The sequence below is a fragment of the Heterodontus francisci genome, chromosome 23 (assembly GCF_036365525.1).
Source record: "Heterodontus francisci isolate sHetFra1 chromosome 23, sHetFra1.hap1, whole genome shotgun sequence".
Taxonomy (NCBI): Eukaryota; Metazoa; Chordata; class Chondrichthyes; order Heterodontiformes; family Heterodontidae; genus Heterodontus; species Heterodontus francisci.
In genome coordinates, this window is record NC_090393.1 from 44651361 (window position 1) to 44671944 (window position 20584).

General features: G+C 42.4%; 1 protein-coding gene across 2 annotated transcripts in view; it reads right to left on the minus strand.

The window, feature by feature from the left end:
- Positions 1-9419: 9419 nt before the first annotated feature.
- The window catches only part of taok3a (TAO kinase 3a), a 184487-nt gene continuing 173322 nt past the window's right edge, over positions 9420-20584 (minus strand). For both annotated transcript variants that reach the window (XM_068055185.1, XM_068055184.1), the window contains 3 exons: positions 17254-17466; positions 15105-15287; positions 9420-10477 (listed from right to left, as the gene is read on the minus strand). In XM_068055185.1, the coding sequence (XP_067911286.1) occupies positions 10316-10477; positions 15105-15287; positions 17254-17466 (558 nt within the window). In that variant the 3' untranslated portion in view covers positions 9420-10315. The remainder of the gene's footprint in view (positions 10478-15104; positions 15288-17253; positions 17467-20584) is intronic.

Consider the following 20584-nt stretch of genomic DNA (forward strand, 5'->3'; position numbering starts at 1 on the left):
CCAGCTGAAACAACTAAGGTGGCTTGTACGGTACAGTTCTCCAACTTTGTTTTAAATTGTATCGTCAGTTTCCAGTCCAGGGAACTGAGCATTTTATTTGCAGATTACGAACATTTTCATGATGTACTTTTGTTTGATAATTACAGTTTTCTGGAAGTCTATAGAAACCCCAGTTAAATGAACATTTTTAATAAAGACTTATATGTAGGTTAGTACGGAAATATTAATTCACAAAATGCAGAAAGCAAGGCATAATTTTTAAATAATGTAAATTCCAATGTATGGAGGACAGTGGAAAGAAATGTCGAGCTGTTATAAAACCTTAGGTCAGGAAGTATTCTGACTTTTGGCTGCTTAGAAGCTTGGATAAGCATTTTTGTCTGCCGAATTCTATAATAAGACAATAACAAAGATAAAGAACTATGTTAGCTAAAGGGTCTCCTGCTTAGTAAACAATAACACCATGCATGAGGGACATGCAAGTTTACAATACAGTAATGGACAATAATAAAGTCATAGTAAACTAATAGGGTTGGTTAAGATGAGGTTTCACCCAACTCAAGGGTAAACTAGTAACTTAATATGGCACAAGGCTGGATTCAAAAAGTGTATGAGTCTTGTGACCCTAAAAGAACAACCAAGAGAAAAGGAGACAGACTATTGTCGACAAGAGCGCAGCAGCAACAAGAACAGAGCAGGAGACAGCACCCCAATCAAATGGAAAGTCCGGAGCCGGTGTTTGTAAGAACACAGTATGACTCCTGTCTTGCTGAATACCATTTTGTTATACCACTTATGCTTCCACTTAATAAACTTACTACCGCTTATACCAAATGCCTTGTACCCAGAGTGGTCAGAGAATAGTCTGAACTAACGGTCCCAAACGTTGACTTGAACTTACATTTGTACTTAAACCACTCATTGACATTGGGAGTTGGCCATGGCCAGTTTTTACTGTTCCAGGAGTGTCTCTTGAATGTCCGAGATGTCCGTAAAGACAGCTCTAAAGAGGGACCCTGTGGTAGGAATTCCAGGCTTGGGTGGTTGCCAAGTGCAACACCAAGATGGTTCAGGTCCTGATGACTGAGTGCCTGCAGGAGGGAGACCGGGTCACCTTGGAGGATGTGGCAAAGTTTATAGGGGACCAGGTAGCTGCGAAAAGGTGGAAAGCAGACAAAGCACTGAAATGAATTGCCCACGCCACAATATATTGCGCGCTAAAGAGTGAGGACCAGGTTTATATTTGCATCGAAAAGTGCCGACAGCAGCAGGCACAGTTAGCTATAGTACAAAATCAATTGGCCTCTTCTACAGCCATATTGCAGCAGCAAGCCTTGAATGCTGTATCAGCAGGCTCAGCTCAGCATAAGCTGCAGATGGCAGAGAAATAAATTGCTGTCTTGATTCAGGACAATGCACAGCTGAAACAAAAGTTAGAAGATGCCCAGGGAGCATTGAGAGAAGCTCTCGAGCAACCCATTCGAGAAACTGATCATAAACCATGTAAAAGAATGATCCAGCAGTTGAGGCTGCATTTGGGAAAGCAGCAAGCAGTGGTAGCTGCAGTAACCATGACAGATTGAGTCTAGCGAATTGATCAAAGAGACTGAGTATCATTGTGAGGACACCAAGCCACCAGCAAAGCTTGAAAAGAAGGAGGGGACATCTGGGGATGAGAAAGAAAAGGACAAAGGGACCCAGGAGAGCACCACCATCAAAAGTTTGACAGAAACATTTACCCCTTTAAGTTTCACAGAACTCAAAGCACTAGAACAGTTAGGTCCCGTAAGTCACAAAACCTGCCCTCTGGAGTTGGCCTAGAGGCTCATGGCCTTTTGACAGTGTAACTAAGTTAGGGGATGAGAATATGAAACGGATAGTGCTGTTAGTATGTACCAAGGATTTGCCAAGATAACCTTCCCCTAGAGATCTTAATAAGTGGAGCTATTTGGCGAGATTTCAAACAGGGAATTCAGAATGCCTTGGGGCTGGACCACATAGACCTCACGGAGGTGTTAAACAACACCAGACAAACTGCACACATGACCTCAACAGTCTTTGCGGAATGGCTATATGCGGTATTTAACATGATGCAGGCTGAACCTAGTGAAGGAATAACCTGTATGATCTCTGAACCCTTTAAAAAATTGTTTCTATAAAGACTACACCCAGATCTTAGGAATGCCCTAGGTTACACTGCTAACTACAGGATCCCATGGGCAATAATATGGAAGGAGGCTAGGAATGCCCAGGAATACATCAGGAGTTAGGGAAAATTCCAGGCTAGCCCCAAATACCCTGTCCAGGCAGTGGAAGGACTGAGAATTTCACCATTGGCTCCTCCACTAAAATGCAATAATTGTGGAAAACTAGGGCATCTGGCTAGTGTGTGCCAGGCCCCAGTGAAGGCAGGAAGATGGTGTGAGGAATGGTGTGCCGAGAAGACCTCCTCAACTTCCTCCTGCTCGTACAGTGCCTCCTCCACCTAGGGATGAACCTCCCCAATACAGCCCCACACCTCCCGATATGATACAAAGACAGTTGGATGGTTTAACTAAAGATATAGGGAAGCTTACAGCCATGTTTCAGACCCTGGTCTTGACCCAGGGACCGAATTTGGCAACAAGGACAGGCCTGAATTCTGTATGCCCAGTAACTCAGTAAGACCAAGGACATCAGTCACTTCATCGCCCCGGGGGGGTGGGGTGGGGGTGGGGTCCCAGGATGGCCAGCATGATTGCTGACTGGGCTTGGCCCCATCCGGTCGGTCTGGAGTGGGGTTCAGGCGTGACTGGCATGGCAGACCAGGAATTACAGCCTTGCTGCCTGGGAGCCAATAACAAACTATGTTGATCGATACTGGTTCTCCTGTCACCATCATACACACCCTGCATCTGAAACAATATTTGGGAGCAGGACATAGCTCACAAGCTATCAAGGGAGTCACGGGACCGGAGGCAGTTGAGCACCCAGGGCCTGATATGCACCTTAAATTAGGGAACAGCCGGGTCTGGGTATAACAACCCCTATATATAATGATAACAGATGGAAAAAGGCTTTTTGGCAGTGATACCTTATATTTGGAAGGTGCGGGCATCGATTATAACAATTATTTTTGGATCGGGATGCATTATGGGAAACTGAAGGTGTCATACGCGCATTCCGTTTTTACAAATAAATAGGCCAAAATTCTCACAATGCCCGAACTCCCCTTCCCTGCGTTTGAGGTACTCCTACGTCAACATTCGGAGGTCTAAACATGACTGTGGACGTAAGAGTATGGAGATTCAGATTAATAGGTTTCCCCATAAGCCTTGTAAACACTACCCAATTTTGCGAGAAAGCATTCCATGTCTGAATACCGTCATTGCCTTCCTGATGGACCAAGGGGTTCTCCGAAAGGGGTCTTTCACTACCAATTCCCCTATATGGCCAGTCAGGAAGCCTGATGGCTCATGGCGGTTAACCATCGATTGCCAAGCTTTGAATAAGGTTACCCCCAAGCAGGCTACTACTATGAGTAAGGCACTATCTCTCCTATCTACAATTCTACTACCTCTGTCTCCTCGACCCTCACCATAGCCAATGGGTTTTGGTGCATCCCTGTAGCCAAAGATGGTCAATATAAGTTTGCGTTCATGTGTACAGGTCAAGGATACACCTGAACTTGCCTTCCACAAGGCTTCCATAACTCCCCATCGATATTCCATCAGTATATGAAACAAGCCATTAAAGCCTTCGCTAAGCCAACTGCCATTTTACAGTATGTAGATGACCTGTTGTTCGCCACAGACACAGTGGGAGAGCATTTGACTTCGTTGGATGAGCTCTTGAAATTGTTCAATGAAGCAGGCTGCTGATCAACCCGAAGCAGGCACAGCTGGTCAAGGATAGAGTTAACTCTTTAGGCATTGAAATATGCGCCACGCGATTGAGTCCTGACCGGCATAAGGTTGTAAATGCGCAGCGGCTTCAACTGCCAGTCTCTAAGATGGCTTTACGATCATTTTTAGGCTTAGTTGGGTACCAAAGGAACTTTATCCCCCATTTTGCAGAAATGGTGAAACCGTCACGAGTTACAGCAGAAAAAGCAGGAGGAGGATATCCAATCAGCCTGGAACGACACCTGCACCCAGGCAGCAGAGAACATGAAGAAGGCGACTATGCTGGCTACAATGTTGATACCACTGGACCCAGAACGACCCTTTCATCTAAAGGCGGGGGCCACTGCGCTGAGTCTCACTGCCGTTTTAAGTCAGGAGTGACAGGGATCTGTTCGCCCAATCGCTTACGCATCAAGAATCCTACGAGGAGCTGAGACTGTGTATTCGGCCTGTGAGCGTCAGATACTGGCTAGCTTCTGGGTAGTCAACCACTTTACATATGTGACAGGGCTACAGAAGATTATCTTGCATTCACCTCATACCTCTCAACTTTTTGATGAAGCCGAGTGATACCAAAGTGGCATCCAAGAAAATTAGCAAATGGGCATTGGAACTTCTGCAATGAGATCTGGCCATCACTCCCAAACAAGTCACGTTGCTGCCCTTGATGTTAGCTTACGAAGGCAGTCCCCACCAGCGTCCCCTCCCCGACCTGCAGTTGGACCAGAATCCCACTTCTCCACAGCCTTTACCCGAGGCACAGAACATCCATGTTGATGGTTCCTTGTACCACGTGGGTGCAGTGGCTAAAACTGTGTGCGTAATCGTCAATCCTCAAAATAAGGAAAGGGCAATGGGATTTCAGGACCCAGTGCATTCGTCCCAGCAAGCAGAGCTAATAGCAGTCAGCCTTGCTGCCTACCACACCAGAGCTGAACCAAGCAATGTTTGGACCGATAGTGGATGTGCGTGTAATGCCATTTTCGCTCTGCCCTTGTACCATAAGAATGGTTTCTACTCATTAGATGGAAAACCTTTAGCCCACTCAACCCTACTGGCCATGTTGTGGGATGTACTGAAGAAAAGGACAGACCCTTGCCCCATTGGAAAAGTAATGGCCCGCAGACAAGACTCCTCACCTCATACTCAAGGAAACACCCTGGCGGACATCAGTGCAAAAAGGACCACCCTCGACGGACCGCCCCTCCTAGAACGGATCTTTGCTGCTCCCTCCCAATCCGTAGCAGCGACTACCAAGATCAAGACTGTAGACCTTTCAGAGATGCAGCTCGAGTTTTTGCTGTAGGGCATGGGCCCATTCAACTACAATACATCAGCCATGGAGGACAAAGCATTATTGATAAAGTTAAACAGGAAATGCACCCCAATCGTTTGCGTCCTTTCTGTACTGCGGGAAGATGTGTTAGCATTATTTCATTTGCACCCCACTGCTGGTCATTACTTTGTGCCAGCTACATTGCAGAAACTAGCTAGAGTATGTTGGTGGCCTGGAATGGAAGAGTATGTGGAACAATACCTGAACAGGTGTTTGCTCTGTTTACAGACCAATCCACCACCAACTACAACAAGGCTCTTCTGAAATCTCAACCCCCGCTAGATAGACCCTGAACACATTTGCAGATTGATTTCATTGGGCCTCTCACAAAAGTACAGGGCAACTATGAATATGCACTGGTTGTCTTTCGCAGTGGTTAGCACCGCAGCCTCACAGCTCCAGTGACCCGGGTTCAATTCTGGGTACTGCCTGTGTGGAGTTTGCAAGTTCTCCCTGTGTTTGCGTGGGTTTCCTCCGGGTGCTCCGGTTTTCTCCCACATGCCAAAGACTTGCAGGTTGATAGGTAAATTGGCCATTAGCAATTGCCCCTAGTATAGATACGTGGTAGGGAAATATAGGGACAGGAGGGGATGTGGTAGGAATATGGGATTAGTGTTCTTTTGGGCCTCCTTATCTCGAGAGACAATGGATACGCGCCTGGAGGTGGTCAGTGGTTTGTGAAGCAGCGCCTGGAGTGGCTATAAAGGCCAATTCTGGAGTGACAGGCTCTTCCACAGGTGCTGCAGAGAAATTTGTTTGTTGGGGCTGTTGCACAGTTGGCTCTCCCCTTGCGCCTCTGTCTTTTTTCCTGCCAACTACTAAGTCTCTTCGACTCGCCACAATTTAGCCCTGTCTTTATGGCTGCCCGCCAGCTCTGGCGAATGCTGGCAACTGACTCCCACGACTTGTGATCAATGTCACACGATTTCATGTCGCGTTTGCAGACGTCTTTATAGCGGAGACATGGACGGCCGGTGGGTCTGATACCAGTGGCGAGCTCGCTGTACAATGTGTCTTTGGGGATCCTGCCATCTTCCATGCGGCTCACATGTGTAGGATTAGTATAAATGGGTGGTTGATGGTCGGCATAGACACGATGGGCCGAAGGGCCTGTTTCAGTGCTGTATCTCTCAACATCAACATCAATTTACAAAATGGATTGAAGTATTCCTTACAAGAGATAATAAGGCACCTCCTGGCTATTGAGTGAGGTGTGCTGTAGGTGGGGAACACCAGCACTGGTGGATACTGACCAAGGACCACAATTTACAGGGGATATTTTCTCTGCCCTACAACAATTGTTGCAAATTCAACACAAACTACATATTACACATCACCCACAACAGTCAGGAGATGCGGAAAAGAGTAATCGAACCTTGAAGATGCTAACCAAGCTGTATACAGATCGCCCGAGTGGGCAAGCTTGCTTCCCCTGTGTTTAATGGCGATAAGATCAACACCCCACAGGACCACAGGGGTAAGTCCATACAACACAATGACTAGGAGCCAGATGAGGATACCAGGACATTTGACTTTGGGAGGGAAAACACCCCTTCCCCCACAACCATGTTGTCAAAAATGGCTGCAGGAATTAATTGATCATGTGATGGAAGTTAATAAGTTTGTGGCCAGAAATATCAGGAAATCCCGAAACCAAACTAAGAAACATTTTGATAAAAGGGTCAACGCATTTGTGTATGAGGTAGGAGATCAGATGATGCTACAGAATTTCATGTCAAAGGAACATTCATTTGATATCAGATGGTCAGGACTGTATAACATCCTGGACAAATTAAATCCTGCTGTGTATTTGCTGCAAATTCCTTATGGACGAAAAGGGGAACCAAAGCTGAAATGGTTCCACATAAATCAGTTAAAAACCAGAAAGAAAGAATGCTAAACGTGATCTCTTATCTTGTACGAATGAACATGAAGATGCTGTATAAACGCAATCTCGGGCCAACAAATATTCAGAGCAGAGAGCTATGCATTCCTTTGAGATCATGCAGGAACACACTTCAATTGGACGAAAGCTGAGGATACGTTCTTCACAGATGAACCCAGAGTAACACAAGCCAAGGAAGATGGAACTAGATGCCCGAACATCGGAGCTTAAAGCGGCACAGTGGCGTGCACCGCAGCCTCACAGCTCCAGTGACCCGGGTTCGATTCTGGGTACTGCCTGTGTGGAGTTTGTAAGTTCTCCCTGTGACCGCATGGGTTTCCGCTGGGCGCTCCGGTTTCCTCCCACAGCCAAAGACTTGCAGGTTGATAGGTAAATTGGCCATTGTAAATTGCCCCTAGTGTAGGTAGGTGGTCGGAGAATTGTGGGGATGTGGTAGGGAATATGGGATTAATGTAGGATTAGTATAAAATGGGTGGTTGATGGTCAGCACAGACTCGGTGGGCTGAAGGGCCAGTTTCAGTGCTGTATCTCTAAATAAATAAAAATAAAATAAAATAAATATTTGCCACACGTGTTCGTAGAATAATGTAATTACATGAATCGAGTGTACTGTCATTATATACAGTAATTTTGAGGGATTAGCTTCGTTTCACCCTCAAGCTGGGGAATATGTAGGTTAATATGGAAGTATGAATTCAGAAAATGCCAAGTGAGGCAACATTTTTAAATAATGTAAGATTCCGATGTATGGAGGATAGTGGAAAGAAATATCAAGCTGTTATAAAAGCTTAGTCCAGGAAGTCTTCTGACCTTTGTGGCTGCTTGAACGCCTGGATAAGCATTTTCGTCTGCCGAGCTCTATAAGACGATAACAGCAAAGTTAAAGAACTATGTTATGTCAGCTAAAGGGTCTCCTACTTAGTAAACAAAAATGCCGTGCATGAGGGACATGTATATAGTAATGGACAATAATAAAATGATAGCAAACTAATCAGATTGGTTAAGATGAGCTTTCACCCTACTCAAGGGTAAACTAATTAGTCACCTAACAGCACAAGGCTGAACTCAAAAAGGGTACAAGAGGAGTCGTCTTGTGACCCTTAAAAAAAACAACCAAGAGAAAGGAAACAGATTATGGTCAACAAGAACGCCGCAGCATCGAGAACAGAGCAGGAGACAGCACCCCCATCAACTGGAGAGTCCGGAGCCGGTGTTCGTAAGAACAGAGTGTGACTACTTGTGCTTCCACTTAATAAACTTACCACTGCTTATACCAAATGCCTCGCACCCAGAGTGGTCAGTGACTAGTAAGAACTGAAGGTCCCAAACGTGGACTCAAACTTACAATAATATTGTTCCCTTTGATTGGAATTGGGGAGGAAAGGAAGAGAAATATTTCTGCTCATTAAAAGTGAAGGAGGACTGTGCTAGGAAATAATGTTTCTCTTCTCAACAGGAGAAAGTACCTCCAAGCTAAGTATTATAAATTCAATACAATCCAAAGAGCTTCAAAAATTCTACTTTGATTTCCCCCACAAAACCATCATAAAGTGAGACTTGCCAAGTTTAGAAGAATTCTGTACATCCAGCAGAAACCAGATTGAGACTGAGTCACACCCACTAAAACTGCAGAAGTTAAGCAGGTTTATTTCAGGAAAAGCCATCGAAGTACTTTTCAGAGTAAGCCACAATATAATCATAGATTTTTTTTTTTATTCTTCATTCATGGGATGTGGGCGTCACTGGCTATGCCAGCATTTATTGCCCATCCCTAATTGCCCTTGAGAAGGTGGTGGTGAGCTGCCTTCTTGAACTGCTGCAGTCCATATTGCACTAGTCCTGGCCTTTTAAAATATAACTTTAGCTGAGATGTACAAGTAGGAAAGGTGACTGAAGAAAGTTTATTTTGAAGAATGAACCATAAATAGAGTCTCAATATCCAGTTCCATAAATTCTTACAAGCATGCATTTTCCCCTGGGCTAGAGAACGCGAGTGCCCACAAAGTGGGGACTTGATGCTTCAAGAATAACGAACGGAACCTTCCCTCCCATTAACCCAGGTTGGATTATCTGATGGGTCACCCAATCTGTGAAACAGAGTACTGCAAAATTACCCCAACTCTGAACAACATCGATATGCTTATGAAAAACTTAAAAGTCATCACAAACGCTTTGACAACAGTCATACTAGGCCATACAGGAGTCCCATTCGACATTTCTTTGAAACTACACCTAAAAGGGAAAATGGCTGCAAATTTCAAGATACAATCTGCTAAAATAACTCTCAAAACAGTGTGGTGAGCACTTTTATTTACAAATATGATTAAAAGCTTACTTTTGCCTTGACAGTCATGCTATTTTACCTGAAAAAAATCTGAGTGCATGCAATAGTAAAGCATCTTACTGGTTTGTTTTGTAAGAAAATACACAGCTTGTAGTATGAGTAAGCAACATTTATGTTCTAGATGGAAAATTCCATTAGAAGATCCCACTGACAGCCAGATTTACCTTACTGAACGAAAAATCATTAAAAAATTAATTTGAGGAAACATTAAAATACTTTATGAAAATAAGTAAAAGCTCTCCTGAATTCCATCTATACAATATATGTGATAGTGCCTTGGCCCTATTGTGCTACTTGGGTCCCAGGATTCACATACAGTATGCACATCATCTGCCACAGCAGAAATTGATTTTTTTATATATATATATATATATGATTAACACTGGGCCAGGATACCCTTGCCAGCATTTCTTTTTAAAACTCTATTTCCCAGAAGCACTTTGTATGATTGACATGTACATCAAATTCTTTTGTATCAAATTATTCAATCTTAATAAAATTTCCTGATGAATAAATACCGAAAGAAAGATAGCAGCGAATAAGATAAGGCTGCAGATATAACATTTGTCTTTCTGCACAGATTTACAAATTATTTGTAATGCATGATCATATAAGCGATGTACATCCTGCTTTCCAATTTCACAAAAAGTATGATTGCACATATATCAATACTGTGTCACTTTAAAAGATGACCAACAAATGGTCAGCATTCTTGTTAACATTAACAATGGGGCCCTGATTAAAAGGAAATTTAAGGACTGTACAGGCACTAGTCCAGAGGTGATGTCTGCCCTCAATAAGTGAGTCCATGATAGGATACCTGGGCAAGGTTACGGCAATGTTTTTCATCTATAGTCTTCCTTGGGATAGTCCAATGTAACCAAATTTCCAAACCCAAGTCTGAGGCTTTCCATGTCAAAGCTCTCAATTTCCCGCCCTTGTCTTTCCAATAAATTTCGTATTCTCTCAGTGCGCTCTTTCTGAAGTGCAGCCAGTTCCTCTTCAATCTTGAAGGAAATAAATGGAGATTTATTTTTAAAAATTGTAACGTAACACTTTTCTTCCCAAAATATATAGTACCAATAGCATTTTCAGAATCCAAATAGAATCAACTTTTCTAAGTCACCTCCCCCTTCCTATGGTTCCCACAGGAAGCCATCTCGTGCATCAACAAATGGTCATTCTTCACATGGAAGCCCACTGAATGTTGGTGAGCTACAGGGGAAATCACATCCAAGTCTGAACTCCTCAACTGACATCCATAACATGGATCAGGACATCCCCTGTTACGTAGGCAAATAATTAGCTAATTTATTCACAATAAGATCTCATCAACAGCACATGAATCCTGACAGTTATAAATTACAAATAATTTTAGTTAAAAATTTAGCAAACATGTCAAAGAAATGGAGTGCATGGTTGGCTTTTTAGAAATTATATACTAAAATGGGAAATGTTGTATTGAAAGAAAAAATGAATATTTATTTACTGGTTAACATTTCATTAAAGAACAAACAACAGTCCAGCACAGGAACAGGCCATTCGGCCCTCCAAGCCTGCGCCGATCTTGATGTCTATCTAAACTAAAACCTTCTACGCTTCCGGGGTCCGTATCCCTCTATTCCCATCCTATTCATGTATTTGTCAAGATGTCTCTTAAACGTCGCTAGCGTACCTGCTTCCACCACCTTCCCTGGCAGCAAGTTCCAGGCACTCACCACCCTCTGTGTAAAAAACTTGCCTCGCACATCCCCTCTAAACTTTGCCCCTCACACCTTAAACCTATGTCCTCTAGTAACTGACTCTTCCACCCTGGGAAAAAGCTTCTGACTATCCACTCTGTCCATGCCACTCATAACTTTGTAAACCTCTATCATGTCATCCCTCCACCTCCGTCGTTCCAGTGAAAACAATCCGAGTTTATCCAACCTCTCCTCATAGCTAATACCCTCCAGACCAGGCGACATCCTGGTAAACCTCTTCTGTACCCTCTCCAAAGTCTCCACATCCTTCTGGTAGTGTGGCGACCAGAATTGCACGCAATATTCCAAGTGTGGCCTGACTAAAGTTCTGTACAGCTGCAGCATGACTTGCCAATTTTTATACTCTATGCCCCGACTGATGAAGGAAAGCATGCCGTATGCCTTCTTGACTACCTTATCCACCTGCATTGCCACTTTCAGTGATCTGTGGACCTGTACGCCCAGATCTCTCTGCCTGTCAATACTCCTAAGGGTTCTGCCATTTACTGTGTACTTCCCACCTGTATTAGACCTTCCAAAATGCATTACCTCACATTTGTCTGGATTAAACTCCATCTGCCATTTCTCCGCCCAAGTCTCCAACCGATCAATATCCTGCTGTATCCTCTGACAATCCTCATCACTTTCTGCAACTCCACAAACCTTTGTGTTGTCTGCAAACTGACTAATCAGACCAGCTACATTTTCCTCCAAATCATTTATATATAATACAAACAGCAAAGGTCCCAGCACTGAACCCTGCAGAAAACCACTAGGCACAGCCCTCCATTCAGAAAAGCACCCTTCCACTACTACCCTCTGTCTTCTGTGACCGAGCCAGCTCTGTATCCATCGTGTGACTTCAACTTTTGTACCAGTCTGCCATGAGGGACCTTGTCAAAGGCTTTACTGAAGTCCATGTAGACAACATCCACTGCCCTTCCTTCATCAATCATCTTCGTCACTTCCTCAAAAAATTCGATCAAGTTAGTGAGACACAACCTCCCTTCACAAAACCATGCTGCCTCTCGCTAATAAGTTCATTTGTTTCCAAATGGGAGTAAATCCTGTCCCGAAGAATCCCCTCCAATAATTTCCCTACCACTGACGTAAGGCTCAACAGCCTACAATTTCCTGGATTATCCTTGCTACCCTTCTTAAACAAAGGAACAACACTGACTATTCTCCAGTTCTCTGGGACCTCACCTGTAGCCAATGAGGATACAAAGAGTTCTGTCAAGGCCCCAGCAATTTCCTCCCTTGCCTCCCTCAGTATTCTGGGGTAGATCCCATCAGGCCCTGGGGACTTATCTACCTTAATGTTTTTCAAGACGCCCAACACCTCCTCCTTTTTGATATCGACATGACCCAGGCTATCTACACTCCCTTCCCTCGACTCATCATCCATCAAGTCCTTCTCTTTGGTGAATACTGATGCAAAGTACTCATTTAGTACCACGCCCATTGCCTCTGGCTCCACGCATAGATTCCATCCTCTGTCCTTGAGTGGGCCAACCCATTCCCTGGCTACCCTCTTGCTCTTTTTACACGTATAAAAAGCCTTGGGATTCTCCTTAATCCTGTTTGCCAATGACTTTTCATGACCCCTTTTAGCCCTCCTGACTCCTTGCTTAAATTCCTCCCTACTTTCTATATATTCCTCCAGGGCTTTGTCTGTTCCCAGCCTTCCAGCCCTTACGAATGCTTCCTTTTTCTTTTTGAATAGGCTCACAATATCCCGCGTTATCCAAGGTTTGAAAGACTCCCACATGTCAGATGTTGATTTACCCTCAAACAGCCGCCCCCAATCTAAATTCTTAAAATGTACATTAAAATATACCAACTATAACTTGCCTCAATACAATGTCCCATTTTGAAGTGAATTGATGCTATAACATGTTCTGTCTTCCTGTTATGCACTTAACCCAGATAAGTAAAATATTGTAGGAATTGAGTTATTTTTGTGGTACAACTGATGTAATGATTCACATTAGTAACTACTGCATACTTTACAAGTCATAGCATCTGTGCTCTAAATACAGATACCACAGAGATTGGCAATATTTGACAACAGAACTTTTTCTGAGGTATTATTAGCTTCAAGTGACAAGTTAAATTCAGAGTAAAGCTCCCCTCCCGATCAGTGTCCTATCAATATGGCTGAACCTCAAAAAGGTGTATTTATGCCCTGTAGAAACTGGACTGAAACAGCTTTATCTGATTCCACTTGATCCTTGTAGTCCACTAGGAAGAGGGGGCAATTTCATTATCAGGACCTGGATTATTAACGATTACCATGAAAGGACAGTGTCATGCAGGCCCCCACCTGCCCAAGAATGAGGCACATTACTTTCGCCACATGGACATTAAATTTCAAATTGTTGCTGTGAAGAGAAGGCCTGGGACAAGGGGTTGCCAAGCCCCTGGCTGGAAAGACATTTTTGCATAGTAACAGACAGTGTTTGGGAAGGAGCTATCCCCTGCTCCAATACAACCCACAAACAGAAGTGGTCAGAGCAGTTAGCCACATGACTAACTGGCTGATGCAGAGTTTGAACTGAGAGCTTTAAATTAGAGAGACAGTGTTTGAACTGGCAGAAAAGCAGAATGCTCTGGGACTGAAGACGACCTCCTGTCTGTCTGTCTGCTCCCATGTCTTTCTCACGGAACTTCAAAAATCCACTGAAGACACATGAACCCCGAGAGAAAAGTCTCCTACAGGAAACAAGGTTTAAGAATAATACTGGGCCCCAACAGATCTACTTATAAGCAAGGACTCTACAGTGAGCTCGAAGACCCATAACAAAAACTCGTCAGATATTGCCTCAAACTTTTCCACTTTACTTCTCCTCTTTTCTGTCCCTATCTGCATGTGTATATCACATATGCGTGCTAGCGTGGGCGCGTCGTGTATCCGTAGGCATTAACCAAAGTAGACCAAGCGAAAGACTTGCAGGTTGATAGGTAAATTGGCCATTGTAAATTGCCCCTAGTATAGGTAGGTGGTAGGTGAATTGAGGGAAGGTGGGGATGTGGTAGGGAATACGGGATTAATGTAGGATTAGCATAAATGGGTGGTTGATGGTCGGCACAGACTTGGTGGGCCGAAGGGCCTGCTTCAGTGCTGTATCGCTCTAAGACTCGAGTTTAAGTTTAAATAAAATTTCACTTTTCCTCTTTAAACCTAAGAAAGCCTGTTTGTGCTGATTTCTTTGCCTTATAATTGGAAAGCGGTGAACAAGGATTCACGAAGGGGGAGCTAAAAAAGTGTGTTTAAAATTAAACCCTGTTGTTACAGTAGGACAAGGTGAAGGCTGAAAGGGACCCCCAGGCCTCTTTCTCAACTGGTCGTAACAACAGTAATATGTTGAAAAGAAAAAGCTTTCTAGTTTTAGAATTTTTATTGTATGACACACCATCTACTGATATACAACCAGAATTCAGGAAAATCAATGGCACTCAATCTGGCAACTTGTGGCATGAGACTACAGCCTGGAGCGAACTGATCCCTCCCTCACTGTTGGGAAGCATCGCGCATTTTATCACCAATACAAGGAACCACAATTGAGATTGTGAACTCAATTTATCAAGGGAGAAGGATAATGGTGGTGAAGCCATGCCCAGCCCTCCATTGTGACCCATGTTGATGTTCCAACATGGTGGACAGCATCACAAAACACAGTATTCAACATGCTGTGCTAAGTTTCTGCCCATTAGGAACTTTGATGATCTTCTGGCGCTTAATGTAAAAATTTAATTGCCATTTTAAAATGATAATTTATTTTATAAAGGGAACTTATTACACCACACAGCTTGCCATATTTATAAAAAGCTTTGGAAAAAGATGCAATGCTATAACACTAGGAACTATGCAGTTTTGATTGGAACTGACCTTTTGTTCAAGGCGTGCTCTGCGCAGCGACACCAGCTGCTCCAGTTTCTGAAGCTCTCGTTCATGCTGTGCTTCAGTCTGCATCTTAATTTTACTCTGGTAGGCATTGAGTAGCTCCATTTCCTGCTGAAGCTGATGTTTCAGGGCTTGGCACTCTGCTTCCTGTGCCTCATCAAGCCGCAGCTAAATATTTTAAAAATAAAGGTCAATACCACTGTACTCATCCAGAAATTTCTAGGACACAGCAAATTGATCTTTCAATCTCAGACAAAAAGAACAGTGGGTTAGATCTTCAGGAGTGAGAATCTCTAAATTTTTTATGAAGGGTAGGCTTTAGGCTGCGTGTATAAGATAAACTAATAAATTCATTGAACCACCGTGGGTAATGGCTGAGAGCGCTAAAACCCCAATAGAAGTACAGGGCTAGATTCAGTGACTTTTCCCCATTTCATCACCATTCACCATTAAGCAAACATTTCAGATAAATTAACTACAGAAAGATAAAAGTTAACTGTTGAAGTAAAAAAATGGGACAATGGCAGGGGCCCCTCAAGAAACAAGCAGTTGAAGACTGATCACTTCTACTTCATAGTGGCTCTATCGTCTTCCTTATTATAAACCTTCTCAAACAGATTGCTTCCTTATGTATATTGGTCTACAAATACAAAAAAGGTCACTGTTTATGCAATTTCACGGATTAATATGAACGGTTAATAAAACTATTCAGAACTTTGTCAATGTGGTATCTACGAAGTACAATGTGCAACAGTCATAGTAATTCAAAAGAAATCCTGCCGAGTCACTAGAATATTCGTGGAGGTTAGTATTCCAAAATTTATGTAGCTATTTAAATTTAAAAACAAGATAAGGTTACTATTAGTTTATTAATTTCAGCAGTGAAATTAGGAAATATCTCAAAAGGTGGTAGAAGTTTGGAAAACCCTGCCACAAATGGCAATTGATGCTACATTAATTGTAAATTTTAAATTTGAGATTGACAGATTTTTGTTAACCAAAGGTATTAAGAGATATGTGGAAAAATGGATATATGGAGTTAGGTTGCAGATCAGCCATGATCTCACTGAACGGTGGAACGGGTTCGATTCCATTTAGAAAAAGGCCTTTTCTTTATAACAGTAAACTCATACTAAGAGAATTTTTTAACAAAAATCCTGCCCATATTCATAAGATTCTAGATCGTAGTCATTTTGTAGCAGTCCTGGTAAAATCTTATTAACTTTGAGTAAAAGCACGTTGAGATCCAGCATAGGTATTTTTCCATGCTTTTGAAAGAATTTCAAGTGTATATTTAGAGTTTAAGGGATCCTAAGGAACCTGCAAGTGTCCTAAAGCAGAAATTATAGGCACTTGTAGAATTTCAAGTGGACAGTCTAATCCCTTGTAGCATTTCAGTATATAACAAGCTGACCACTTTGGAATCTACAAATTACAAAAGCACCAAACTGTCATGAAGAGGCACAAAAAAATTTTCATGGGGAAATTGCTATGTTTTAATATTTCATCTATTATCCATTTTTCCAGATTAAAAGCATATCAAACTTCTACTATATTGCAGGAAAATGCTATTATAGCAATATAATGACAATTCTTAATTTTGTGATTAGCCTAAAATATAACAAGAATCCAAAAGATATCTAAGTATTTTAATACTAAAAGTGCCATTTCTGGAGATAGGAAAATGTAGCAGATGCAACATTAAACTCTCTACTCGTTAGCTGCCTTAGCATACTGGAACATAAACTCTTCTGAAGATTTCACAAATTCAACTGGGCGGATTGGAATGTCAGAGCAAAGACATCAAGGGACATATAGGTCCATCAACCATAGAGCTCCTCAGATATTAACATTTAGGACAGAGCCGGAAATCACCTGAGTGCTACCACTGAGCCAAGGCTCACACCAAGATAACAAGAAGGGGTGTGGAAGATATGTTGATGAGGACTGCACATTTAAAGCTTTCTTCATATATAATTTTTTTAAAAAGGGCAATAACTAAAAGCCACAGATTAAGGGCAAAGATCATAGGCAATGATTCGCAAAGGTACAGAGCAGTCTTGTCTTAAGAGATACCAAGGGTCTTTAAAGGAACCTGCTACTTCAAAACCCGGAGCTTAACCAGATTACATACCGCCTGTGAGGCCATCATCTCATTGATACTTTGTTCATACTGTTCTGCCAGGATGGCCAGTTTCCTTGTCTGTTCCTCTTTAAGTGCTTTTAGGACCATCTTGTGGTCACTTTTTGGAGTTACCTCCAGCTGGTGGTTCCTCAGTGCTTTGTATTGTTTTGTTTGGACTTTACAAGTGTCTTGGAACTGCTTCTTTATCTGTAGCTCCATAGCCTGCACAGAAGCATAAGACAAGATCAACGTCACACCGTGCAAGAACCTGTACATTGGCTGTGTATGTTTTGAAGGAATAGTTTGTGTCACAATTACAATATGCTTATATAAAATCCTGTATTTACGGGCAGACAACTATTTTCATTAGAAATTTGAGTTTTTTTAAATTCAGATTTTGAAAAAGATATAGAATGATAAGATTCAGATCTATTCAGGAGAGTTTAATCGTAACAGAACATGAAGCGATGACTAAGGCCACATCAGGGAAAAATAGTGGCAAAAATAGAGATAACTGGGTTTGATCTAGTAGCCATTACTGAGACATGGTTGCAAAGTGACCAAAGTGGAGATCCAAATATTCTAGGATGCCTGTTTTTTTTAAAAAAAGAGATAGGCAAAATGAAAAGAAGTGGGGTTGACCTGATAATAAATGAGATAAAGGCAGTAATGAGAAAGGATCTTAGCCCAGAAAATCAGAAAATCAGGATGTAGAATGAGAATGGTGGATTTAAGAAATAACAAAGGGCATAAAACACTAGTGGGAGTAGTTTGTTGGTCCTCTCAAAGTGATAATAGTGTTGGGACAGAGTGTAAATCAGAAAATCAGAGGGTCATTTAACAAAGACAATGCCATATTCCTGGCCTGGGGATAGTGGTGGGTGGGAGGTGGCGGGGTGGCAGTTAATCTTCATACAAGACTGGCCAAATAAAATTGCAAAAGTAGCTTTCAGAAAAAGTTCATAGAATGTAGTGGCAGCAACTTTCTGGAACCAACTGAAGAACAGGTTAAATAGGTTATTTAGATGTAGTATTGTGCAATGAGACAGGGTTAATTGGCAATCTTATGGCAAAGGATCCTCTTAGCTTCCTAATAGAATCATCCTTATATCATATAATGAAGAATTACATGTTAAGCTGGAGAATCATGTAATTAATTCTGAAACTAGGTCTTAGATTTAAACAAAACCAATTATGCAGATATGCGAAGTGAGTTAGTTTAGAGATACAGCACTGAAACAGGCCCTTCGGCCCACCGAGTCTCTGCCGACCATCAACCACCCATTTATACTAATCCTACACTAATCCCATATTCCTACCCACATCCCCACCTGTCCCTATATTTTCCCTACCACTTACCTATGGCGGGCAGCCATAAAGATGGGGCTAAAATGTGGCGAGTCGAAGAGACTTAGTAGTTGGCAGGAAAAAAGACAGAGGCACAAGGGGAGAGCCAACTGTGCAACAGCCCCGACAAACAAATTTCTCTGCAGCACCTGTGGAAAAGCCTGTCACTCTAGAATTGGCCTTTATAGCCACTCCAGGCGCTGCTTCACAAACCACTGACCACCTCCAGGCGCGTATCCATTGTCTCTCGAGATAAGGAGGCCCAAAGAAAGAACACTAATCCCATATTCCTACCACATCCCCACCTGTCCCTATATTTTCCCTACCACCTACCTATACTAGGGGCAATTTCTAATGGCCAATTTACCTATCAACCTGCAAGTCTTTGGCATGTGGGAGGAAACCAGAGCACCTGGAAGAAACCCACGCAGACACAGGGAGAACTTGCAAACTCCACACAGGCAGTACCCGGAATTGAATCCGGGTCGCTGGAGCTGTGAGGCTGCGGTGCTGCGCCACCCCAGTTAGCTGAGGTAGATTGGGATATTAGATTAAAAGATGACAGTAAATAAGTAGTGGCAACCATTTAAAGAAGTAATTCATAATTCTCAATGAATATATGTTTTCTGGAGGAATAAAAACTCCACTGGAAAAGCAGTACAATCATGGCTAATGACAGAAGTTAACTATAGTAGAAGATTAAAAGAAAAAGCTTACAACGTTGCTAAAAAAAAAAGGAGCGAGCCTCAGGATTGAAAGGATTTTCTTTTTGAAAAGAAAAAATAAAGGATGGCCAAGGAAATGGTAGAGGGAGAAAGAGAATATGTGATAAACTAGAAAGAAATATACAACAGATTGTAAGGACTTTTACAAGTATGCAAAAAGGAATAGAATAGCAGGTCCCTCAGAGGCAGACACAGGTGGTGGTTTGGATCGAGATGAGAAATGAAAAAGGCAAGAAGTCACTTGTGGGAGTGGTGTACAGGCACCGTAACAGTAACCACACAGTAGGATGGGGTAAAAAGGAAGAAATAATGGGTGCTTGTCACAAAGGTACGGCGATAATCATGGGGGATTTTAATCTACATACAGACTGGAGAAACCAGATGGCCAAAGATGAGGGGTTCATAGAATCTTTTCGGGATAGTTTTTTTTTTAAGAACTGCACGTTCTGGAGACAACCAGAGAGCAGGCTATACTACACCTGGTATTGAGCATCGAGATAGGATGAATTAATGATGTCATAGTGAAGGCGCCTCTAGGCAGCAGTGATCATAATATGATTGAATCTCACATTCAGTTTGAGGGAGAGAAGAGTAGGGCTAAGACTTAAACTTAAATTTTAAACTTAAATAAGGACAATTATGAGGGCATGAAAGCAGAGCTAGCAAAAGTGAACTGGCAAAGTAGGTTAAGGGATAGGTCAATAGAGATGCAGTGACAGACATTTAAGGGGATATTTCAGAATACACAGAATAGATGCATTCCAACGAGAAAGATAGATTCCAAGGAGAGGATCCACCATCCGTGGTTAACTAAAACAGTTAAAGATAGTACCAAACTTAAAGAAAAAAAGCATATAATTGCACAAAGATGGGTGGCAGGTCAGAAGATTGGAGAGAATGTAAAAAACAGCAAAGAATGACTACAAGATTAATAAGGGAAAGATTAGAGTACGAGAGAAAACTAGCTACAAATATAAAAACAGATAGTAAGGAGATGGCAGATGAATTGAGCAGGTATTTTGCATTGGTCTTCACCATACAGGATACAAGTAACATCCCAGAAATAGCTGTAAATCAGGAAATGGAAGGGAGGAACACAAAAAAAATTACAATCACCAGGGAAGTGGTACTGAGCAAACTACTGGAGCTGCAGGCTGGCAAGTCCTGGGGTCCTGATGAACTTCATCCGAGGGTCCTATAGGAAGTGGCCAGTGAGACAATTGATGCGTTGGTTTTAATTTTCCAAAATTCCCTAGCTTTGGGGAAGG